The 25,326-nt window shown below is 55.9% G+C and overlaps 1 protein-coding gene across 3 annotated transcripts; it reads right to left on the reverse strand.

Moving 5' to 3' along the window:
• EXOC3L2 (exocyst complex component 3 like 2) lies at nt 1-23,659 on the reverse strand. 3 transcript variants are annotated; one of them, XM_021094538.1, is made up of 12 exons: nt 23,471-23,659; nt 18,180-18,718; nt 13,692-14,337; nt 11,920-12,031; nt 10,863-10,964; nt 10,669-10,769; nt 10,351-10,461; nt 8,362-8,497; nt 4,199-4,321; nt 3,665-3,820; nt 2,743-2,864; nt 1-627 (listed from the first exon to the last, which is right to left on the reverse strand). In XM_021094538.1, the coding sequence occupies exons 2-12, from the start codon at nt 18,700-18,702 to the stop codon at nt 354-356; spliced, it is 2,406 nt and encodes an 801-aa protein (XP_020950197.1). In that variant the 5' UTR covers nt 18,703-18,718; nt 23,471-23,659; the 3' UTR covers nt 1-353. The 3 variants fall into 3 exon arrangements, with proteins under 3 accessions (XP_020950197.1, XP_020950196.1, XP_020950198.1); XM_021094537.1 differs by lacking the exon at nt 23,471-23,659 and adding an exon at nt 23,166-23,249; XM_021094539.1 differs by lacking the exon at nt 23,471-23,659 and adding an exon at nt 22,670-23,007.

Raw genomic sequence — 25,326 nt, forward strand, 5'->3', positions numbered from 1 at the left:
TTGTGTTAAATAGAAACCTCTTTATTCTAAGTATCACACGTTCCTTAATACACTGGATGGAGGCCAGACCTTGAGGTGAGGGGAAAGGGGGGGCTGGGATATTTCTGCAGAGCCTTCCAGAACACCACCCACCGCACACTAGGCTGGGGAGGTGGTGCTGGGAACAAGCTTCGTGGCCTTGGGAAAGTCTTTATGCCTTCTGGTCTGTTTCTCTTCTAGAGGTTTGGGGGTAGGGGAGGCGTCCTCTAAGGATCTTTCCAGCCCAGGGGTCTGCGGGCCCCAGCAGGCGGTCTGGAGGATGGTGGGTCAGCAGCAGCAGAGAGTGGGGGACACCGAGGCGGGGCTGGAGAGTCTCAGCGTTGGGCCCGGGCCCGGGATGGAGACGGGGGCCGAGGCCAGGGCAGGCAGGCCAGCCGGGACAGGGGGAGGCGGCCCAAGAAGAGAGGGAGGCTGAGGCAGAAGGGCGGCCGGGGCACAGGGATGTCTGCGAAGAAGGCACGGTCCCGAGGGCGTGACAAGCTGCCCCCCTCCGACAGTTCCAGGTCCCGGGCCACCGCCAGGATCTCATGGCGGGCGGCGGTGCGGCGGAGGCCCCGCATGTCCAGGAGGGCTGCCACGTGCTTCCGCCTGGGATAGAGGAGGGGACAGACAGGGGCATGGGGTTCTCTGCTCGATGAGCTCCCAGCCCACCTGTGGGCCGCACCGGACTGTCTGTTCCAGACCCTGCTCAGCTCTGGAGCCCCTTTGCTGCCTCCAGATTCCTCCTCCATAGCAGCCCCCCTCCCAGACCCCCCCTCCGCCAACCCCCTCCAGAATTCCCTCCCAACCATTTCCAAATCCTCCTCCTGCAGGATTCCAGAACGCTCTCCTCCGAACCCAACCCACCCCATCTCAGCTTCTGATCAAAACTAACCTTCCATCTTCACCCCCAACTTAGCTCAGGCAGCTCCTGCATTTCCAGTCTGGTACCCATCCGCCTGTTTAAGCTCTGGACTCGCCAGCACCCTTAACTTCACTTGCATCTCAAATGGCCCCACATCATCACGCAAATCTAGCCTGGAAGTGCTCACCTGCGTCCCCATCGTAACCCGAACCTGGCCTGGAGGCAGGTCTAGAACCTTCTCCAGCACTTGTAGTTTCAGAGCCCTCCTCCAGCTTGGACCTTGGAACACTCACCTCACCTCTAACCCATTCCTGGAATTGTTCTCCACCAAAACTGTACTCCAGAACCTAAAATTCACCTTGGGGGCCTTCGCTCTCACCAGAAACTTTGTGCTCAAAACTAACTCTGTTCTTCCCCCTGAATCCAACGCAATGGATTTGCCATTGTGAATTCACCCCAATCTCAGCTCCAGATCACAGAGCCCAAACTCAACTCCAGAATCAACATCATGTGTCAACCCAAGATCCTGAATCCAACCTTCATTTCCAGAACTTTCATTTCAGAGTTCTAGGGTCTTTACCATCTTGTTCAACCCAGCTCAGGGTCTTCACCTTCCTATATCCCAGCTTTAAAATCTCCACAGGTCCAAAGCATTCATCCAGAATGGGGCTCAAGAACCTTGCAGCTCACCTGAGCCCCAAAACGCAGCCCCCAAACTCCGCTTTGGAACCCCTCCTCCCAGTTTGAGACCTTTCAAACGGAGCTTCAGGTTCAAGTTCAGAAACCCCATTCCAGCAGGAATGTGGAGACCCGGCCCCCGTGGGACTCCAGAGTTCTGTGTTTTCCCAAGGACAGGAGCCCCACACCTCAGAACCAGCACCATCCATCCTGAATCAGTTCCAGAATCTTCACCTTCAGCCCCAAGCCCTCAACCTACACCCACAGCTGACGCCTCACTCCCAGGTCCTGTGCAGGTTTGTCTCTCTGGAGATGAGTGTCTGTCTGCCTCACTAGCACTGTAGGACTGTCACCAATGCCACCAGCCATGAGCAAGTGGCAGTGCTGTGTGGTGGTCAGGTGTACCAGCTTTAGAGCCTGCTGCCTGGGTTCAAGTCCCAGCTTTGCTGCTTACTAACTGTGACATTTTGGATAAGCTATGGGATTTCTGCCTGGCTTCCATTGGTGCTAAGTCCTTAGAGTGGTGCTGCCTTTTAATTACGAATATGTTCTAAAAGAGCTTTTATTCTAAAAAACCTCTTAGAATACCTCTTACTTATAGAGTGGGTATATAGGATGCTGAGGTAAGGCCTCAATAAGCAAGAATTGGTATTGTTTCTGCTGTCACCACGGTGATGCTATAGAAATTGACAAGGATGGTTCTTTAATAATCCTATGAAAAGAGTAATATGGTCCCCATGGACCAGAGGAGGGCGCTGGGGCTCAGAGAGGACTGCAGAGAAAGTTCATGGTCCATCAGCAGCTGAATCGCGCCTGCCACTGTCCCAGTGCGTGTGCGCCCGTGTGCCCGTGTGTGTCCCCGTGTCCCCCGCGGCTCCCCCTGCTGGGCCGGCCCTTCCTGCCGCCGGGCGGCCCTGCGACCCCCCTGCCCCGGGCTTCCTGTGACTGCTTGTTTGTTTGCGAGCCTGGTGGCGGCGGCGGCAGCGACGGCGGCGGCGGCAGGAGAAGGAGGGAAATCGTATTAATAATGCCCTGGTTCCAGCAGGAAACGGCCGTCAGACACGCTCGCCGCCTCCCTCCCTCGCCCAAGAGGCAGGAAACGCAGGGACGGATGCCAAGGCTCGGCGGGAGGGGCAGCGCGGGTAGAAAGGGACCGGCCGGCGTGGGGGTGGGGGTCTCACCTGATGTCTGGGTAATCCCGCACCAGCATCCCCACCTCCATCTGGATGCTGGGCGTGTCTTCCAGGTGTAGAACTTCGGCCAAACGGGGCACCACGGCGTCCAGCCACGAGGCCTGGGACTCCTGTGCGGAAAGGCACCCTAGGGTCACACTCTGGCCCCAGCCAACACCCACGCCCTCCAAACCACAGCCCCCCAAGTCCTCGCCTCTCCTGGTGCTTTTCTTCCCTCAAGCCGGGCAGAGGGCACCCTGTGGTCAGAAGTAATCTGGGACCTTTAGACATTTGAAGAAAAATCCACAGGATAACCTACGCCTAGTTCTGCAGATAATTTGGGGCTCAGAGACACCCCTCAAAACCCAAGCTGGCAAAATGTTCCTATGGGGGAAACTGTAAGGTATGCCAGCGAGCTCCCTCTGTTCTCTCATAATTACATGTGAATCTACAAGAATTGAAAAGAAAGTTCCAAGGATGCTAGGCTAGAAACTCTTGGATTAGCAGCTGAGAGAGACCCGTCCGGTCCTGCTGATGACAAGTAAGATTTGGTGATTTGAAATGTTTGCCTTTGGGAACCTCAGGTTCTAAGTTTCTGCTGCGTTTTGCTTCTCTCTGCGCTCAGAATAATAGCTCATGTTTAGGACCCCAGGTCCTCAGGCCTTTTAGTGGAATGTAACTGATCTCATCCCCACAGCAAACCATAGGGACCATCTTTCTCCTCGTTTGCGCCCAGAGCACACTCTCACCGCTAGAAAGCTAGACTTTTTGCTCGCAGACGGCCAAGATCAGAGAGTTACTATCGGCTGGAGAGTTGGGCGAGGGTCTAATTCTAAGCCCCCGCTCCGGGATTTCGAGTCCGGGGATTCGCGGAAGCCAAGGTTTTCCGCGGTTTCGGAGGCCCCCCCCCCGCCCCCCCGGCCACACTGACCAGGCGTCGGAACAGCCTCTGCAGCTGCGCCGCGTCCTCCCGGAGCCTCCCGGTCACGCGGCTGCGGGTCCGCACGGAGCCACAGCGCAGGCGCCCGCGAAACAGGGGCCGCACGTACTCCACCAGCGCCCGCCGGTGCAGCTCGGCCACCAGCGCCTGGGGACCCGGGAAGATGCGAGGGGGTGTGAGCCACCTGCCCGTGCCCTCTCCGGCACCCAACGGGAACCCCTCCCCATCCCCAACCCGCAGCAGCCCTCCCGACGGGTGACTCCTGTCCCGCCCCACGCTAATCACCCTGCGACCACCCTCCTACCTGCCCCTAAAAGATGCCCCAGCACAGCCCCCTCCTCTTTCTCGGAGCTCCACCTCGCAGAGGCCCCCATCCTGCCTGCACCCCGCCCTACACCCCGGTACCTGCGGGCACCCTCCACCGCACCTGGAAAGGGTCTCTCCCTGCCGAGAGCTCTGGCTCCGCCCCCTTCCCCCCCCCCGCCCCCGCCGCCTGGCTCCCCCCCACCCCTCCCCCATACATACCTGGTAAGGTTCGTCCTGCATCCTGCGCAGGGCCAGGGCCTTAGCGCCCAGCGCGCCCACGATGCCGTCCAGGGCCTCCGAACTGTTCAGCCACTTCCTGCGCATCAGCTTGTTGAAGTGCGGCTGGGTGGGACAGTGGGGAGACATTAACGCTCGCCTCCCTTCCGCCCTCATTCTTCACTTACCTTGTCAACATGTGTTCCCCAAACCCTGCTCCAAGCTGAACCAGGGCCCCTGAGGTGCTGGGGGACCCAGCAGTGACCGAGACAGCCCGGCCCTGCCTTCCTGGGGCTCACAGTCCAGAAGGGAAAACAGAGCCCCATAGACAGGGTGGCTGGCAAGCCCATCTAGATAATTCACCCCCCAATGAACAAGGAAAATGGGAAACCCTTGTTAAATGATTAAGACTTTCAAGACAAAGACAGCAGAGCTTTATATGAAGCTAGGGCCCTTCGAAGGATGGGAGAGTGGGAGGGGGTGCCTGATGACTGCCCAGTGGAGAGACAGTGCTAGTCAGGGGACCGGAGCCCAGCGCACAGGGCTCCTGGGCTGTGTGAGAAGCTCCAGATTTCTGGTGAGGGCACTGGGGAGCCATGGCAGGTCCTAAGCAGGAGAGGGAGAGGGTCAGCTTTGTGCTTTGCTGAGATGATGGGAGGGGAAGACTGAGGCAGAAACGGGGGTCTCTGAAAGGAAGGGAGAGGGGTGAGGGGGGGAGAGAATGCAGGTGGTAGATTCATAGGATGTAGTGAGTGGCCACCTGTGGGGGGAGGGGAATGGAGGCCTCTGGATCCTGGAGGTGGGATGCGCGGTGGGTCCGTCCATGAGAGGGAGGCTGGGAGGAGTGTGGGGGAGATGCTACAGCCAGTGGACTCCTGGAAGGTGAGGCACCTGGCCACCTCTGGAGTTGAGGGTCTGAAGGTCCCTGAGGGTCCCATTGGCCCAGCACCCCCTTCCTGCTCTCTCATCCCACTGTAGCCCCATTTTCTTTTTTTTTTTCTTTCTTTTTTTTTTTTTTTTTTTTGTCTTTTGTTGTTGTTGTTGTTGCTATTTCTTGGGCCGCTCCCACGGCATATGGAGGTTCCCAGGCTAGGGGTTGAAACGGAGCTGTAGCCACCAGCCTATGCCAGAGCCACAGCAACGCGGGATCCGAGCCGTGTCTGCAACCTACACCACAGCTCATGGCAACGCCGGATCGTTAACCCACTGAGCAAGGGCAGGGACTGAACCCGCAACCTCATGGTTCCTAGTCGGATTCGTTAACCACTGCGCCAAGACGGGAACTCCCCCCATTTTCTTTTTTAAATTTACTTTATCATTATTATTATTTTGTCTTTTTAGGGCCATACCCGCAGCATAGCGGTTGAATCCTATCTGCAGCTGCCGGCCTACACCACAGCCACAGCCACAGCCAGATCTGAGCCAGGTCTGCAACCTACACCACAGCTCACGGCAATGCCTGATCCTTAACCCCTGAGTGAGGCCAGGGATCAAACCCAAGTCCTCATGGATACTAGTCAGGTTCGTCACGGCTGAGCCATGACAGGAACTCCCCCATTTTCTGAACCTCCAAAAATGAGCCTTGTGGGCTTTTGTCAAAAAGCAGGTGCAGATTAAATGAGCTGATGCTCTGGGTACAGCATTCGACTCAGGATGTGTCACTGTTGCCATAAAGACTGTACATTTCGGAAGATCAAGATGGTCAATACCCCAGGGCCGGGACCCGAGCTAAGCACTTTCTGGCTGCAAGCCCCTTCCTTCCTCACAACCATCTGTGAAACCGGAAATCCCTGGACCCATTTTCCAGATGAGCAAACAGAGACCCCAAGAGGAAAGCCGGTTGGCTGAGTCCCCCTTCCTGAAAGCAGTACAGCCGGGGCTGCAACAAAAACTGTATCATCCCCACCCCACCCCCTGCCCACTTGCTTACTTGAATTCCCATACTGGTCCATGTAGTCATTCAACAAACACTCTCTGAACCCTTCCTGTGGCCCAGCCCTGGGTGGCTCACCGGGGACACATCAGAGAATGCTTGGGGACACAGAGCAAAATGAGACAAACCAAATGCCAAGCTCTTGATCATGGCAAGCGGTTCGGGGAATCTGCATTCTGATCTGCTATTTGATGATATCAAGGAATTCTTGTTCCATTTGTCGGGTATGAAAATGCCATTGTGGGAGTTCCCCTTATGGCACAGCAGTAATGAACCCAACGAGTATCCATGACGATGCAGGTTCAAGCCCCAGCCCCATGCCGTGGGCTAAGGATCCAGCATTGCTGTGAACTGTGGGGTAGGTCACAGATGCTGGTGCAGATCCTGCATGGCTGTGGCTGTGACGTAGGCCGGCAGCTGCAGCTCCAATTCGACCCCTAGCCTGGGAACTTCCATAGGCCAAGGGTGTGGCCCTAAAAAGCAAAAAAAGAAAGAAAGAAAGAAAACGGCATTGTGGTTATGTTTGTTTAAAAAAGGATGAGTTCCTTATCTCCCAGAGATACAGGCTGCCGTGTCGATGGCTGACGATAGGAGGTGAAAGATGTGCTTGAAAAGAACTCAGGGCAGGAGAGGAGGGGGCAGAGATGCAGTTAATACTTGCTGGAGCTGGTCCACAAGAGGTCATTCTGTCTACTGTTGTGTATGTTTGAAATTTTCCATAATAAGTTATTTTAGAAACATTCCAACAGATCCTTGCCCTTGAGAAACTAACATTCCAGTGGGAGGAGACAGACGGAAAAAAAAAAAAAAAAGCAAAGGATATAACATGGCAGGTGGTGATAAGTGCTTTGGAGACAAACAGAGGGGGAGGGGATGCGGGAGTCTCAGGGGCTTCTCTTTTATTTTGTTGACTTTTATCTATTTGTTTTGGCTGCACCCTGTGGCCTGCAGAAGTTGCTGGGCCAGCAATTGAACCCGCGCCACAGCAGCGACCCAAGCTGCTACAGTGACAATGCTAGATCCTTAATCGCTGCACCGTAAGAGAACTCCAGGGGCTATTTTATTTTATTTTTTAATTTGTTAAATTATAGTTGATTTACAATGTTCTGCCAATTTCTGATGTACAGCAGATTGACCCAGTCATACATATATATGTATGTACAGTCTTTTTCTCACTTAGGGGCTTCTACTTTATTGTTGTTGCTATTGTTTTGTCTTTTTGCCTTTTCTAGGGCTGCTCCTGCGGCATATGGAGGGAACTCCGGGGCTTCTATTTTAAATAGAGCAGTCAGGGGAGGTCCTTCTGAGAAGGTGACATTTGAGTCAAAACTTGAAAGGGGGTAAGGAGTTCCCATTGTTGCTCAGTGGTTAACGAATCCGACTAGGAACCATGAGGTGGCGGGTTCGATCCCTGGCCTTGCTCAGTGGGTTAAGGATCCGGCGTTGTGGTGAGCTGTGGTGTAGGTCACAGACACGGCTCGGATCCCGCGTTGCTGTGGCTCTGGCGTAGGCCGGCAGCTACAGCTCCCCTAGCCTGGGAACCTCCATATGCCTCGGGAGCAGCCCAAGAAATGGCAAAAAAAAAAAAGACAAGAAAAACTTGAAATGGGTGAGAGAGGGGGCTCACAGCTACTGGAGGGAAGAGTAATCCAGGCAGAGGGAACAGCAGGTGCAAAGGCACTGTGGTTGAAGTGTGTGTGCCATGTTCGGAACAGCAAGGGGGCAGATGTGACTGGGGTGGAATAAGCAAAGAGGAAAGTGGGAGGAGATGAGGTCACAGAGGGAGAGGGCAGACCATGAGGGCCTTGGGGGCCACAGCGAGGACTTTGGCTTTTGCCCCGAGTGAGCTGGGAGCCATGAGGGGGACACGATCTGATGCACAACATGCATGGAACATGCGTTACACTTGGGGACACACACACCTCTCAGTTCCCTTCCCCAGTACGCCCACCAGCCCCACCCCTGCCTCTGAACTGGGCATGCACAGGAGCCCAGAGGCGCTTGAACGAGCCTCCAGGGTCTAGGTGAGGCTGGGCAGGGGGTTGAGGGACCTCAGTGGGGAGGGCCTCCACCCAGTCCCAAGGCGCCTTCGGCTGATGCCTCTCTGTCCTCCACTTGACCATATCCCCCCACCTCTTTGTCCCCTCAAAAGGCCTAGACATGGCCTTTCCCCCTACCTCTGCCTGCTTCCTGAACACTGAATCACCTCACCCCGGCCCACTGCCTCGCTCACCTGCAGCTCCTGGAACAGCAAGTCGGTCAGGACTTGGTGGCAGCGCCGGGTCACACGGTCCAGAGCGCTGGCAGCTGCTTCTCGGGCCGGCTCACTTTCGGGGGGCCCTACCCGGGCCAGGCGCTCCGCCAGGGCCCTGCAGGAATCAGTGGAGCCAAAAGTCAAGGAGCCCCATCATCTCAGCCCAGCCACCTGGACCTGTCTCCCCTTGGACCCTATTTCGTGGGGCACAAGGGTGGCAAGTCAGATGGGGAGCTGGGAAACGTCAGGTGCTCTGGGGAGGGCCTGGGAGCTGAGAAATATCAGGGGGTGGGAGGGGCGCTGCAGAGATTATCTAGGGGTCTAGGGGGCGTAGCGGGGAGGACGGAGTCTCTGTTTCTCTTGGTGCTTTTAATTTGTTTTATTTTTAAAAATGCATTTATTGTCTTTTTAGGGCCACACCCATGGCATATGGAGGTTCCCAGGCTAGGGGGCAAATCAGATTTGTAGCCTCTGGCCTCAGCCACAGCCACAGCAACCCAGGATCCGAGCCTCCTCTGCAACCTACACCACAGCTCATGGCAACACTGGATCCTTAACCCACTGAACAAGGCCAGGGATGGAACCTGTGTCCTCATGGACACTTGTCAGATTGGTTTCTGCTGAGCCACAAGGGAAACTCCCTCTTGGGGCTTTTTAGGTGAGCCCGGGGACAGCTCCATCCTAAAGGTCTATGATTCTAAGCGACTGTAATTCTCAAAGTCCGCCCTTCTCCTTGCTGGTCCCTGTAATGACCGTCTCCATCACTGACAGGAGAAAAACCTGGTCCTTTCTGCTCAAATCCCAGCAGACCCCCTGCTGGGAATGCATCCCTGAGCACACTTATGGGAGCGGACAGATGTGCCAGGTTTTTCTGCGTGCAAGAGTGGAAGCCACTGTCCTGCCACTGGAGACAGATTAAATAAATAATGACACATCTCAACAGTGGAAGACAGTTCAGATATGAAAAAGGAATGTAGGGGGAGTTCCCTGGTGGCCTAGAGGTTAAGGATCCGGTGTGGTCACTGCAGCGGCGTGGGTTCAATCCCTGACCTGGGAAAGGAATGTGGGAACTCTTCAGGCCTTCAGAGAAAGATCTCCAAGGTGTGAAGGGGAATAGGGGAGAGTGTGTTCAATATTCTACCATGTGTATTTTTTTTAAGAGGAAAAGGAATAATATGTATGCACACAGTTAAATATATGTGCTTGTTTGTATGAAATATGCATATGCATGCTATATATGCATATGCATGAAGTACATTTATGCATATTTACACATATTTACCAGTAAATGTATCAAATACTCCTGCAAAGCTACAGAAAACATTAGCAGTAACAGGGGGGAGGGGGCGTGGGGGAGGGAGGCTTTTCACTGGATGCCGTACTGTATCGTGAATCTTGAACCATGTGAATGAATTCCTAGTTTATAAAATTCAATTAAAAATAAGTCAACTAAAAAAGGAGGGGGGAGTTCCCGTCTTGGTGCAGTGGAAACGAATCCGATTAGGAACCATGAGGTTTCAGGTTCCATCCCTGGCCTTGCTCAGTGGGTTAAGGATCTGGCATTGTCGTGAGCTGTGGTGTAGGCCACAGATGTGGCTCAGATCTGGCATTGCTGTGGCTGTGGCATAGGCCTAGGGATCCTCCATGTGCCACAGGTGTGGCCCTAAAAAGACAAAAAAAAAAAAAAAGTTAATAAAAAAGGAAAGATAAAAGCATTTTTTAAAAAAGTAATTCCTAGAGTCTGGCTTCTAGGTTCCTCTATTTCTAACACTCCTTTGTTCTGATTACAGTTCTCCTGCTCTGTGATGCTATAGTTTTTTCAGGACCCCCAGGTGTTATGCTTCTGAGGAGACCTGTATATGCCTCTCAGGGCCAGCCCTGCAGTCCCCCTGCCCAGGAGCTGGGCACCCCACATCAGCTTGTCACTTGGGACTGGGCTTCTCCCTCACACATCGTGGGTGCTCTCACCTCAGGGGGGGCCCGCAATTGACCAGGGAGATGGTCCTGCTGATATAGGTGTCAGGCGGCAGCTCCCGGACGCCTGGGTTCTCATGGAATCGTTCCACACGCTGCTGGAAGCTGGTGGGAGGAGAGAGGGCGGCCGACAGATGGAGCACTGCTGGATAAGGGTCCCCGGCTGGGCACTCAGCCCGGCACAGCCTGTGATCCCCACCGAGGCAGCCCTGCCCATCCTGACGGGGTTCTTTCATCTCTCCTCTCTCCCTTGGATCGGGGTCCAGAGGCCACACGCCCCAGACCTGTGCCCTGCCCCCCAGCCCTCCATACCTCTGCAGGAACTCTGCCAGCCCCCCCAGGCAGCAGTGGGCCATCCGCTCCCCAAACTCCTGACTGATGCGGGGTGCTCGCTCGGTGTGCTCTTCCAGCAGCTGTGTGGGTCCAGGGGGATGAGAAGGGGTGAAGAGGGTGCAAGGTCCCACTTTCCCGCGCGGCGGATTCTCCATCCGATTCCCAGCCCCTACCTCACACACATCCTGTGCCAGGCTGCTGGACCAGTCCTCCGTGCTTCCCCAGTGCTCCTCATCCTCCTGCAGCACTCGAAGGAGAGCTGCCCGCGTCTGAGCCTGGAGCAGGGAGGCCAGGGGAGAGGCAGCAGTCAGGGTGCCTGGGAGCCTCTCCCTCCTTTCTGCATCCCCCCCCCCGCCACAAATCCCAGGATCTTAGTCCCCAGAAGGTCTGGATTCTACCTGTGAGGCTCATGAAGGTAACGCTGGGGAGAGAACCTACACCCCAAACCGCCCCAGCCCCTTCCTTTCCTAAGTCCACAATTAGAGCTTGATACCAAGGAGCCTGTGGTTTTAAGCCTCCTCCCGCTAAGAGCCAGAGGGCTCAAGGGTTTATGCTCTCATTATCTGACGATGCTAAGGCTGCTCTCAGGTTCTGCAAAACAACGGATTTCCAAAATCTGTGATTCAAGAATTCCAAGGGTCTGGGGTTCTAAGGTTGCCGCATCTCTGATTCCCGGGTCCCATGTGTCTCCACTTTGTTGAGTCTGAGACGCTGGACTTGTTGATCTCTCAGCATCAAAGCGCTCAGTCTGGGGCTGGGGCGGGACTGGCTTTCAGGTGGAGAAACACCCCCCTGGCTGGCATGGGTGTTTGTGGCTGGGCCATTCTGCTTAGCGGTGTCTGTGCCCAGCCAGTTATTAGCCGTGTTTACTGCCAGCCCTGCTGATAGGCGGAGAGGCTTTGACGGCCCTCCTGCTGTGAGCCTTTGGGTCTGAGGTTCTGTGACTGACTCTCCTGCTGTAAGATTTGAAGCATCTGAATGCATCGAACCTTCCATGGGTGTCTCTACGCCCAGCCGGGTGCGTAGGATACACAACACGTAACATGGGAGAGAAGGGATCGTGGGCTTACGTGTCTCTGTCTTTTGGATGGAACTCAGAGGTCTACAGTTTTCAGGGGAGATGTGAAATAGAGAAAGGGGGTGGGGGAGAGGCCCTCCAGCTCCTGTGACCCCTCCCTCTCTGCCAAGAGCCTCCCCGCTCCCTAATCACCAATGTCAAGTTCCGGGTACCTTAACGTCTGTGACACACTCATCCTCCAAGCCACGAAGGGTGCCGGGGGAAAGAAGGGGCCCCAGCTCCCCGTTCTCCAGGGCGACCATGTCCACCAGACCTAGGACCTCTCTGGGGGTGGGGGTGAGAAACAGGGGTCTGTGAGAGGTGGGGCTGGGCCGCCGAGCCCCTCCCCATTCCCATCCCTGTGCACCCTGTGTGTCTGTTGACCTGGGCCACTCCCTTCCTCTCTTGGGGCCCGCTTTGCTCATCCCTCACAGGAAGTCTCTGGACTTGTTGCTCTCCTGGCTCCAGCTCTCTGAGTCAGCTCCCTGATGGATGATGTCCCAGCAAGACTTGGAGGGGTCACGTCCAGGCTGGATGGTCCAGCACACAAGGTCTCACCCACTAGGGCTTCGCCACAGAGAAGCTCCCTGCCACTTCCATGCCTAGTCCCTACCCTTGCTCCTGGCCTCAGAGGCCTCCCCAGTCCACCCCTCCCACTCCACCCCCATCCCCACTTGCTTCCACAGCCTTGCCAGTGGTGCCAGCCTGGGCAATACATCACTCTCTCCACCGCCCACACACCACCAGGATCTCGCTCATGGTATCCTCTCAGCCAGCAGCACCATCTCCCTGCCAGTCAGCCTTAACTCATGTCTCACCATCCCAGGCTCCCTACCCAGCCTCGTCTCTCACGGAGGGTGTGTGAATGTCATTACTATATATTCCCAAAGGGGATCTAGGGAGTCCGTGTTGGTAACTGCTGCCGTCCCATTCTTCTGGTGATAGCATCCTGTTTTGTCTGAGGAACCACTCACGCACGTTACCCTCCAACGTGTGTTTTGGGGTGGCTAGCTCCCTTTTTCCTGGAGTGGGTAGTGACCTGGTCATAGCTAATCACCTATTCCAGTGACACACACACACACACACACACACACACACACACACACCCTCCCCCCTCCAAGAATGGATCTATTTTAAGATCCAAAGGCAGGATGGTTATAAGATTCTAGGACCGGGAGGGTCAAGGGTACTCAGGTTCTAGATGCCAAGATTATAGAACTCAAGGGACCCAAAGTGCTACCATCCTGAAACTGGAAGGATCAACAGTGTCAAGGTTCTAGAACCCAAGGAGGGGACAAAGCGAAGGCTGAAGATTCAAAGGCTCATTGGTGCGAAGGTTCTAGGATTGAAAGTGTCATCAGTTCTAAAGTTCTACCATTAGGGAGCTCCCTGGTGGCCTAATGGTTAGAGGTCTGGCATTGTCACTGAAGTGGCATGGGTTCCATCCCTGGCCTAGTAATTTTTGCCTGCCACGGGGCGTGGCCCTCCCAAAAGTCTAAGCTTGGAAGAGTCATCTGTGCTAATGCCCTGAGATCTAAGGCAGGAGCAGAGTGAGGCTTCTAGAATTCTAAGGGTCACCAGTGCCAAGATTTTAGGATGAGAAGGGTCATGGGGACGAAGATTCTAGGACTAGAGGGGCGGGCAGGGCTAATATTCTGGGTGTTAAGTGCTGATGACTTTAAGGTCCTTGGACAGGGAGGACCAGCAGTGTTAAGGTTCTAGAACCAGAAGGATCCGTGTTACTGAGGTTCTAGCTCAGGAAGCGTGGAGAGCGCTAGGAGGCTCGGCTTGTAAATGTCACCAGTGCAGAGTCTGGAAGGGTTCACGATGTTAAGGTTCTGGGATTGAAGGTCCAGGGTGCTTAGGACGTGAAGAGGCCAGGGCTGGAGGGGGTAGGGGGAACCAGGGTTCTGCGCGACCCGGGAGAGGCCGGGCCCCGGCTCACCTGGGGTACACCTGGTTGTGCCAGTGCAGCAGCGCGTAGCGGTCGGTCAGCGGGAGCCTTCGGCGGGCGGCGGCTCCGATCCACTCGGCCAGCGCGCCGTGGTAGCCGCGCAGGTAGACGCCAAAGGCGCCCAGGCCGGCGGGGTAGGAGGGAGCCAGGCGGCCCCGCACTACGCCCATATCCTCCAGCAGCCGCCCCCGCAGCGCCTCCAGCTGCCCCGCCAGGCCTCCGGGCGCCCCCGGCGCGGCCGCCTCCAGGCGCTCCCGGGCGGCGCGTGCCACCGCCTCGGCCCAGCGGGCGCGCAGCTTGCGGGCCGCCTCGGGTCCCCGGCGCCCGTCGGCCGCCTCCTCCTGCACCAGCACCTGGCCCAGCTGCGCCACGGCGCCCGGCCCGGCGCCCGCGCCCGGCCCGGGGCCCGCCAGCGTCTCGCGCACCAGCGCCCACAGCTCGCGCTGCAGGGCCTCGTACAGCAGAGCCACGTCCCGCGCCCGGCGGCCCCCGCCTGAGGGGCTGCCCGCGCCTTCGGCTTTGGGTGGCACGGGTGCGCCGCCCCCCGACGACGCCAGCTCTTCGGCCTCCAGCTCCAAGATGTGCTCGTCGGCGCGGGCGAGCTCGCGCTGCTGGATCAAGCCCAGGATCTCCAGCACTGTGGGAGCAAAGCGGGAGATCAGGGGCATGAAAACCGGGCGGGCATTGGGAGGAGGCGGAACGAGTGGAGCCAGAGGAGTCCAGGCGTTTCGGGAGAAGGGGACGGGAGGAGGGCGTCAGGTGAGGGCTTGGGGGTGCTAGGAGAAGGGAAGGGAGGAGAAAGTTGAGGGCAGGCAGGGGGAACGAATCCGACTAGGAACCATGAGGCTGCGGATTCGATCCCTGGCCTCGCTCGGTGGCTTAAGGGTCTGGCGTGGCCGTGAGCTGTGGTGTAGGTCGCAGACGCAGCTCAGATCTTGCGTGGCTATGGCTGTGGTGTAGCCGGCAGGTGTAGCTCCGATTGGACCCCTAGCCTGGGAGCCTCCCTATGCCGCGGGTGCGGCCCTAAAAAGACAGAAAAAGAAAAAGAAAAGAAAAAATAAAGAAAGATGAGGGCAGGTGGGGGCAGGGGAGGAGGGGGAAGAGAATGGAGGGAAAGCGGGGAGAGGTGCGGACTGGTGGGGGTAGGGGAGAGGGGGTGGGGGAGGGAAGTATGGGAGAGAGCTGGGACCTGGGGGAGGGGACAGGAGAGGGTTACGGAAGGAAGAGGGGCTTCGGCAATAGACCTCGAAAGGGAGTCTGAATGCGGGAAGATTAAAAGACTGGAGGGTGCGTGCTTAGGGAGAGGATAAGGTGGGTGGGCGGAGTCAGAGGAAGTGGGGGTGGGGGTTGAAGGAGCAGGAAGGGGTTAGAGCTTGGGCCGAGGGTTCAAGACTGGGAGGAGGTTATCAGGGACTGGGTGGGGACAGGGGGAGCTGAGGGCAGCTAGGGTGGAAAAAGCGCATCAGGGCCAAAGAAAGGCATCAGAGGAAGTGGGAGGTCAAGGGAGGGGAGTTGGAGCCAGGTAAGGGGGGAGAGGGATGGAGAGAGCCCTAGCCTGGTGGGCAGGGTGGGGGCTGGGAGCTGGAAAGAGGCTAGGAAGACCAGAGATAGGTTTTTTGGGGTGGGGACAGCTGGCTTCTGATGATTTCCCAACCTCTCCCCCACCTAGAGAGGAGAGCTATGGGGTTGGGAGGCCTGGAGTGGAGGCAGAGGGAGGGTCCCAGTGGCCCAGGGTTACCCCCAACACCTCCACCCCCTCCACTTCCTCCCTGGCAGAAAAACTATTTCCTGGCCAGTGCTATTTCTGCCCATCCGTTTCCAGAAGGCGGGGGCTCCAATCACCCCCTCTCACCTCCCTGTGGTGCCCTCCCAGTCCCTAGGGAGCAGGGGCTGAAATAGCCTCTGGCCAGGATGCGGAGGGCATCAGAGGATGAAGAAAAGGCTCCCCAGCGCTGGGGCTGCAAGGGCTGGCCAGTGGCAGAGGGGAGGTGTGGGGGTGGGTGGAGACAGGGACAGGGTTGGATGGGGTTGAAGGAAGGTGGGAATGAGGGTGGGGATGAGGGAGTTTAGGGTTAGGGTGGGGTTGGGGTTGAACTCTGAAGAGGGAGGTGGGAAAGGAATTGGGAATGACATCTGGGGTTTGGGGTAAGGATGGGGTTGGAGATGAGCGTAGGGGAACGTTGAGGCTGGAAAGAAGCTCAAGATGGATGCGAGTTAGAAGTTTGGACTTAAGTTGGGATTAGGAAGGTGGACAGAGATGACGCTGGAGGTTGGAAATGGGCGGTTAGGATTGGGACTCAGGATGGGGCTAGAGATGGGATTAAGAATGAAGGAAGAGGAATTCCCTTCATGGCTCAATGGTTAACAAATCTGACTAGGAACCATGAGGTTGAGGGTTCGATCCCTGGCCTCACGCAGTGGGTTAAGGATCTGGCGTTGCCGTGAGCTGTGGTGCAGGTCGCAGATGTGGCTCGGATCCTGTGTTGCTGTGGCTCTGGCGTAGGCTGGTGGCTACACCTCCGATTAGACCCTAGCCTGGGAGGAGATTGGGTTTGGGGTTCAGGTTGAAAATGGGGGCCGAGAGGGATTAGGAATTCGACTAGGACTGAAGGAGGAAACTGGGGAGGTGAATGGGGTTGAAGATGGAGTTGGGATGCCCTGGGGTTGGGAAGCGGCAGTGAGACTGAAGAGGGGAAGGGGTTGAAGATGCTTTAGGGGGATGCGACTGAGGATGGCATGAGAGCAGGGGAGTGGGCCATGGCATGGGGCTGAACCAGTTGGCGGTGGTCATGGTATTGGGCGTGGCAATGAGGTTAAAGATGGCGTTCGAAGAACGGGCTAGACTGGGAATAAGCATGTGGCTGTGTCTCAAGGTGCAGACAGGCGATGGGGTTGGAAAAAGCGCCGGGGGCAGGGGGGGGGACCAAAAAGGCACTGAGGAGGTCAATGGGGTTGGGGAGCGTATTGGAGTTGAGGATAAAACTGGGGCAACATTATCAGTTGAATTGCGTTTGTCCCCCCACCAGGAAAAAAGATAGGTGAAGTCCTAACCCCCAATACTTCAGAATGAACCTTATTTGGAAATAGGGTCTTTGCAGAGGCAATGAAGTTAAAGCGAAGTCACAGGATGGGGCCCTGATCCAGTCGGACTGGTGTCCTGATAAACAGGGGAAACCTGGACAACAAGATAGACGTGCATAGAGGAGGAGAAGATGTGAAGGCACAGAGAACGGTGTTCCCTTCGTGGCTCAGCAGTAAAGAACCCAACAAGTATCCATGAGGACGAGGGTTCGATCCCTGGCCTTGCTCCATGGGTTAAGGCTCCGGCGTTGTCGTGAGCTGTTGGTGTAGGTCACAGACACAGAGAAAAGGCCAGGCGAGGAGGGAAGACTGGAAAGACGCACCTGCAAGCCAAGGAATGCCAGAAACTGCTGGCAAAGCACCAGGAGCTGGAAGAGGAGAGGGAAGATTCCCCCGCAGGTCTCAGAGTGGGCGGGGTTCGACCTTTTGCACTAAAGAGACTAAATTTCTACAGTTTGAATCCACCCAGTTTGCGGTCCTAACAGGAAACTAACACAGGTAGTGGAGATTTGGAAGGATGTAGCTGGGAGACAGGAGACGTGAGCATGGCAGCGGGGCGTGTGAAGATGACGACTGGACGTAAGTTGAAGCAAGGATGAACCTGGAGGCTGGGGCTGGGTATTTAGGATCTGGATGGGGTTAGGGCTGGGATTCAGAGAGGGATGGAAGAGGAGTTTGGGGCTGAAGGAGGAGGTTGAGGTGGGATTGGTGTTAGGGGTGAGAGTTGGGGTTAAGGATGAGAACAGGGTAGTTAGGGAGGGGCACAAGGTCCAGGTCGAATGTGGATATTTTGAAAGGAGATGAGACGGAGTTGAATTCGAGGGTAGCAAGGGAAAGAGGGTTGACATTGGGGACAGGGAAGTTCCCGTTGTGGTGCAGCAGAAACGAATCTGACTAGGATTCATGAGGAGGCAGGTTCGATCCCTGGCCTTGCTCAGTGGGTTAAGGATCTGGCATTGCCACAAGCTGTGGTGTAGGTCGAAGACTGGGCTTGGATCTGGTGTTGCTGTGGCTGTGGTGTAGGCCGGCAGCTACAGCTCCAATTTGACCCCTAGCCTGGGAACCTCCATATGCTGTGGGTGCGGCCCTAAAAAAAAAAAAAAAAAAAAAAAAGACAGAAATTGAGGACAGGGATTAGAAAAGATGAAACCAAAGTTGGTGATTCCGTTGGACAAGGGGGTGACATTGAAGGTGGCAGGTGGAGAGAGGGACAGACTGGGGATGGGGGTGGCGTGAGGCTGAAGCTGGAGCTCAGAGATGGCGATTAGGGCCTCAGGAGGGGTGGGCTGGTCACGTACTTGGAGGTGGGCAGATGGAAAGCAGAGAAGTGAATGGAGATGGGGCCACAGGTGGAGACACTGTGATTCTCCCAGGACTGAGCCAGGGCTCCCCACTCACCTGACAATGGCTCCTTCATCTTTGGGGGCTCCGGGACCTTGGGCGGGGGCTCGGGAGCTGCCTCGCCCGCAGGCACCACCCTCTCAGCCAGCGATGCGCGCCGGGGCTTGGGCCCGCGCCCCAGTCTCAGGAAGGCCAGTCTCCGTGCAGCCTCCCCAGCCGCTTCCTCGTTGCCCTGGGCTCGGGTCCCCTGAAGCCTGGCCAGGAGGCCGAAATCTGCTGAGCTCCTACGCATCCCTGGTGTCAGCACCCGGCCCAGGAAAGAGCGAGGCTGCCCGTCCCCAGGGCTGCCCACTCGCCAGCCGGGGCTTCTACCCAGCCGGAAGGGGGCCAGGCCTGCCAGCTTTTCCAGGGTGGCGCGGCGGCGACATGATGTTCCGTTGGGCAGGGTCCCCAGCTCTCCGGTCTCTTCTTCTTCCAGCCCTGAGACTTCCTCAAAGGGGTTCCGAGAGGACCTCAGGGGCAGAGTCCCCGCCCGGGGCACCTTAGAGTCTGCCACCCCTAGGTTCTTCAGGATGGGCATTTTGACAGGTGGGGACCTGGGGAAAAAATAATGGTGGTATTGATGACGGGTGGCATTGATGGCAATGCCTTTAGGTACCCAGCACTTTGGGGCATAAGTGGACTGAGCACTTACCCCTTAAATCTGCACAATCTCGTGAGGTGAGTTTTATCATTATGCCCATTTTGCCGATGAGGAAACTGAGACTCAGAAGAGCAAAGGCGTTTGCCTAAGGTCCCACAGTGATTTGGGGACAAAGTCAGGGTTCGCACCCACACCTGTCTGATTCCACATCCCGGGTTCTTTCTCCTACGCATCGGGGTGTTCAGACCCTTTACCCACGACTCCAGCCCTGGAAGGTTCCTAATCTTTTTTTTTTTTTTTTTTTTTTTTTGTTGTTGTTGTTGTTGTTGTTGCTATTTCTTGGGCCGCTCCCGCGGCATATGGAGGTTCCCAGGCTAGGGGTCCAATCGGAGCTGTAGCCACCGGCCTACGCCAGAGCCACAGCAACGCGGGATCCGAGCCGCGTCTGCAACCTACACCACAGCTCACGGCAACGCCGGATCGTTAACCCACTGAGCAAGGGCAGGGATCGAACCCGCAACCTCATGGTTCCTAGTCAGATTCGTTAACCACTGCGCCACGACGGGAACTCCAGGTTCCTAATCTTAGTGGTTGAGAAACAGGCTCAGAGAGGGCAAGGGTCTTTGCCAAGGTGGCTCAGCCAGCGCAAGGCAGAGACTCTATGGTCTGGGACCCAGGCATCCAGGTCACACACTTGGGCACCTGCTTCTCCTCCCCTGTCTAGTCAGTAGCCCTGTCACCTCTACCCCACCTGGTTCAGTCCTCCCCACTTACTGGGAAATATCCAGAATAGGCAGGCAAATCCGTAGAGACAGAATGGTTAGTGGGCAGGGAGAGGGGGGCTGGGACGGGACCACGTAGCAAGTACAGAGCTTCCTTTCAGAGGAACTAGGCACGGGCGATGGCTGATAACACTGTGAATGTACAACAGGCCCCTGAACTGTACGCTTGAAATGGGTGATGTGGTCAAGTTTATGTTATGTAGATTTTAACACACACACACACACACACACACACACACACACACACACACACAAAACTTATTAGGCATTTGCCGTGGGCCCAGCCCTGTGTAGATGTTAAGATAACAGTGGTGGCTGAGGCAGACCCAGTCCCTGTCCTCTGGAAGCTTCCAGAATCCTACCCATTTCTTTCCTTTTTTTTTTAATCATCCTAATTTTAAAAAATTTTTATTATGGTTGATTTACTATGTTCTGTCAATTTCTGCTGTACAGCAAAGTGACCCAGTTATATGCATTCTTTTTTTTTTCATATTACCTGTTTTATCTCTTAAATCCCTGTCTCCTCCCTCTTTACCGCCCGCCCCCTTCCCCATTCCAGGCCCCCTCCTGCTCCCCTGCAGTAGCCTCCTCCCTGCTCTCCAGCCTCTAGTCTTCCAGGCCACCTCCGAGAACCTTGTTAGGGCTCAAACCTGCCCCTCCTCCTTCTCTGAACCTTCCATGGCTCCCCAGCGCCCTCGGGACAAATTTCAGTCCCCTCACCTGCCACCTGCGCACCTCCCAGGGCTTTCCCACTTTCTCCTCCTCACTCCTGGCTCCCCTGGGTGTCAGCATCTGCTTCTACACTGAAGCCTGTTCTCCATGCTCCATTCAGCCTTTAGCCTCCAGCCCAATGCCACCTCCTCCAGGAAGCCCTCCCGGAGGCCCAGGCTGAATCAGGTGCCCCCCTCATACTCCCACTCTGGGTCATCACTATCTGGGCCTGGATCTGTGTTCCCTACTGGACTGTGAGCTCCAGGAGGGCAGAATCAGGGCTGTCTGGGTCACCCCTGTGTCCCCAGGTCTCAGAGCAGTCATTCTGGGAGTGATTGGGTGCTAAACAGGAAACAGAAGAAGGAGGCAAGGACTTCATTCCTTGTGGAGGAGGAAGAATGATTAGTCAAGCCGGGGAGGTCAGCAGGGAGCAGGCCACGCAGGGCCTGGAAAGCCACAAAGAAGGCTTTGGGCATTTTCCCCAGGGCACTGGGGAACCATGGAAGGGCTCTTTCGTTTGTTTGGTGTTTGGTTCTTGTTTTTTTTTTTTGACCGCACCTGTGGCATGCAGAAGTTCCCCAGGCCAGGGATCAAACCTGCACCACAGCTCTAACTAGAGCCACAGCAATGACAATGCTGGATCTTTAAGCCACAGAGCCACCAGGAACTCCCAAGGAAGGGCACTTTGGAAACTGATGAAAGAGTCCGAACATTCAGAAAAGTATAGAAAACAAACTTTATATAATTCCCCCCTGCTTACAGTCCTTGCTGCATCAAAAGCAAACACTCGCTCTTTTTGATTCAGTTTGTTTGTTTTTTAAAGAATTAAACTTTGCAAATGCCCAGAAGCGCCCCCCTCAAAAAAAAACCTCACTCCCTGATCCTGTGGGCTCTAGCCCTCTCCCAAGGAAAGCCGCAGCCGGAATGTCCTGTCCACCGGCCAAGCCGACTTGGACTCTGTGCCTACCCAGAGTGGTATCCAGAAATAACATATTGTTTCACACGGTTTTAAACTCTCTATAAATACCCTGTATCATACTACGTGTATCCCCTGCCACTTGCTTTTTTCCCTTCTCACATGCTACATGTGAGATGTATCCAGGCCAGTCTCTGTGGCACTAATTAATTTAAGTGTTGCGTACTATTCCACTGTGTGGCTGTGCCAAAACTACGTAGAGGATCAGATGTTCACACATCCTCCCATGGCTAGACATGTAGGTTGTTCTGGGACAGGTTAAGAGCAGGCGAGGGACAGGGTCAAGATTGGGCCGTGCGGAGTTCCTGTCGTGGCGTAGTGGAAACGAATCCGACTAGGAACCATGAGGTGGCAGGTTTGATCCCTGCCCTTGCTCCGTGGCTTAAGGATCTGGCATTGCCGTGAACTGTGGGGTAGGTCACAGACACGGCTCGGATCTAATGTTGCTGTGGCTATAGGGTGGGCCAGCGGCTGTGGCTCCGATTCGACCCCTAGCCTGGGAACCTCCATATGCCGCAGGTGCGGCCCTAAAAAAGCAAAAAAAAAAAAAAAAAAGATTGGGCCGTGGGGGTGGGGGAGTGGGGGTGGGAGGCTGATGCAGAAGGGGGCCCCCAGTTGGCTGAGCCATGAATGACAGCACAGCCCTTGGTGATGGGGAGCCCCTTTCTTTCCTCCCTGACTTCAGCCTCCAGATCTTAGATGTTGTTTCTCAAGCCTCCAGTTCCTAAAAACACCTTTCCAGCCTCTCTCCACTCTCCAAGGTCCCTGATCCCCGAGGGGGGCAGTCACCATGGCAATGCTTGCCTGTGGCCCCCATGGTTGTGGACAGTCAATACCCCCCCTCCCACACATGCGCGCGCGTGCGCGTGCACACACACACACACACACGCACGCACACGCACACTGATTTCCCCCTCTTTCGTCTTCCAATCTGGCTTTGACATGCCTCCACATCTAAATGGCTCCATCATCCTAGAACTGGCTCTACTGTACCCCCCAAATATTCTACCTCCTCCTTGAAATAGAGAGCTCCAATTTCCTTCCAGCTGAAGACATCACCCAAACTAGATGTATTATTTTTCATCCAAACTAGATTTTTTTTTGGGGGGGCGCACATGTGGCATATGGAGGTTCCCAGGCTAGGGGTCGAATCAGAGCTGCCTCTGCCAGCCTACACCACAGCTCACAGCAATGCCGCAGAGCAAGGCCAGGGATCGAACCCGCGTCCTCATGGATATTAGTCGTATTTTTAACCCGCTGAGTCACACGGGAACTCCCCATCCAAATTAGAGTTGACTTTCTCCACTGGCTCCCACCCCCAACCTGAATCCAACATACCCAGACCATTCCCAACATCCTCAGACCGGGCTGCAACATTTTCCCCAAACTGCCCCCCCGCCCCGACGTCTTTCCCCTTCCTGGATCCAACACCCACCTCTGCAAACTGACTGCGACATCCTGCCCCCTCCAGCCCCATCGTCTGCCTCCCAGTGCCTGGGCCCCTGACTCACTTCCGAGGCAACCCTTGAGCCCCCCAGCCTCCCCGCTCCCGCAGGATGTCTTGGCCACCAGAACTTCCCTCTTTGGGCTCCTCCTCCTCTTCCTCGATGCCAGCCTCTTTCCCCAAAGTCACAGACCCTCTGCAGGCATCCGTCTTCTTTGCAGAAGGCATCACCTCCAGCGGCCGTGTCTTCTTAGGGAAGCGCCCTTGCAGATTTTGCTGACAGCCCAATACAGACCTCGCCCCCTCCCCAACAATCCCGGCACTGGCCCAGCTTGTTTCAAACTCATCCACATCTGTGTCCCCAACCGCATTCCCCCCTCTGTCTCCCACTCCTCCATCCCAACCCTTGTCCCTGTTCCCCTCTCGAAGACCCCATTTCTTGGGGATGGAGCCAAGCGCCCCTCCCTCTCTGGCTCAACCTTCCCACCTGCACTCAGAGAGCATCCCGGGAACCTCTCCTTCTCCTGGGTGGCTCCAGGCGCTCCCCGGCCGGCTGGCTCCTCCCGTAGCCTGGATCCTCAGAGACCCCAAAGTCTGCCCTGCCCCCTCCCTTCTCCTTCCGCCCTTTCGCTGGCACCCTCCTGAGGTCAGGCCCTAAATTCTCTCTTCACCCCCAGCCTCTCCTGGCTTCAGGGCACACGTTCACCCCAATTCTGATCCAGTCCTTACATTCAGGGAGGCCCCTGGGGTGAGGGTGTGTAGGAATCCTGCCCACTCCTCCCGTACACTCACCTCCTTGTTGGGGTCCCCCTGTCCCTCTGCTGTCCTGTCCTGAGGCCACTTCAGCCGGGACTGCTGAGAGCTTGGATCTGAGGAGGGGGGGTTAGAGGAGGTCAGTTTCCTGCCAGGAAACCCCTCCCTCTCTGGGGCCAGGGGCGGGAAGGACTTGTTATCTGTCTGCTCTTTTAGGCCAGGCTGCAGTTGCACTGGAAGAAGGACAAGGCTGCTGTCAGGTCCCCACCCTCACCCCGCCCCTGCCAGCTCTTCACACTTCCCGAGGTGACAAAACCATCCTGGGTACCAGCACCCCCCCCAGACACCCCAGCCTGGATATGGGCCCAAAGCTCTCTCTTGGGTTCCCTGCTCTGGGTGGACCTGGAGGAAGGTTCCGCTGGGCCAGGGACTGGGATTGGGGACCTAAGGGGGTGGCCCTGGGCATGGCTTTGGAATTGTGGGTCTCTCTGCCCCAAAGCCCCTGTCCCCAGGTCTCCATATGCCCCCTCCCCCCAGTTATCATCCGGGTCTCAGCTTGAGCCTTTCCCCGACCAGCAAAAGCACTTCTGCTTCCTCTGGGTCCTCTCTCCTCCAGGTCGATGGAGGTTCCTAGGCTAGAGGTCAAATCGGAGCTGCAGCCACCAGTCTGCGCCACAGCCACAGCAATGCTGCATCTGCGACCTACACCACAGCACCTTAACTCACTGGGTGGGGCCAGAGATTGAACTTGCAGCCTCACAGTCACTGTGTTGTGTTCTTAACCCTCTGAGCCATGATGGGAATTCCTCTGGTGGATTTTCTGATTCTGCCCAATCAAATACAAATTCAAAGAGATTGTGCTTTTGCCTTGTTCATCTCAATGTCCCTAGATGGCCACCTGGCACATACTAGGTGCTCAGGAAAGAGTCATTTACCAAATACACAAACGAACAGGGATAGATCAGAGCTAAGGATTGGAAGTGGGATGGAGACGGCAGGTCTGCTGGGGCTGGGAACCGGGTGGGGGTTGAACGGAGTTAGATGCAGGACTAAGATTACTTTTCAGGCTGGGTTTTAGGCTTCGATGGACGTTTCCCTGGGCCTGAGAGAGTGATCACCTGCCTTGGCAAAATTGCAGTTGGGATGGGGTAGCGTTAACATTGGGGTTTGGGGGGGCTATGCTTGGGGATCACTGCTCCTCCCCCAGCCCTGCTCTGTGGACATAAGGTTGGGCTCAGGGTGTCAGGGGTTAAGATTCCAAGGACTGGATTTGCCAGACAGTGGACCCTGGGGAAAGGGGTGGTTGGGTGGCCAAGGGGGAGGGGGAGGGACAGGCTTTGTCCTCCCAGAGTCAGTGCGGGCCGGTGGTTTTCAGAAGGCAGCTCAGGCTAGAACCAAGTGGCTTCTTATGGGCCATGGCCAACTGTGGGATCTCTTCCCCCTTTTTTTTTTCTCTGAGTTCCCGGGCCAGGGATCAGATCCCAGCTGCCGTTGCAACCCAAACCGCAGCTGTGGCAACGCAGGATTCTTAACCCGCTGTGCCAGGCCAGGGATTGAACCTTCATTCCACTGCTCCAGAGAGGCCACTGATGCTGTTGTGCCACAGTGGGAACTCCTCTCCCTCTTTTTTAATTTAATTTTAAATTGAGCTATCAGTCATATGCCACAAAATCCACCCTTTTAAGGTGTTTTTTAAAGTCTCAGTGTTTTTTAGTATATTCACAAGGTCGCCCTGACTATTATGTAATTCCAGAACATTTTCACTGCCCCCCAAAAGAAACCCGTGTTACACCTTAGCAATCAATCCCCATTTCCCTTGCCCCCTCAGCCCTGGTGAACCCGAGTCTACTTTCTGTCATTATGGATTTACCTTTTTTTTTTTCTGTCTTTTTTTG

Source organism: Sus scrofa, chromosome 6 (assembly GCF_000003025.6).
Source record: "Sus scrofa isolate TJ Tabasco breed Duroc chromosome 6, Sscrofa11.1, whole genome shotgun sequence".
NCBI classification, from domain to species: domain Eukaryota; kingdom Metazoa; phylum Chordata; class Mammalia; order Artiodactyla; family Suidae; genus Sus; species Sus scrofa.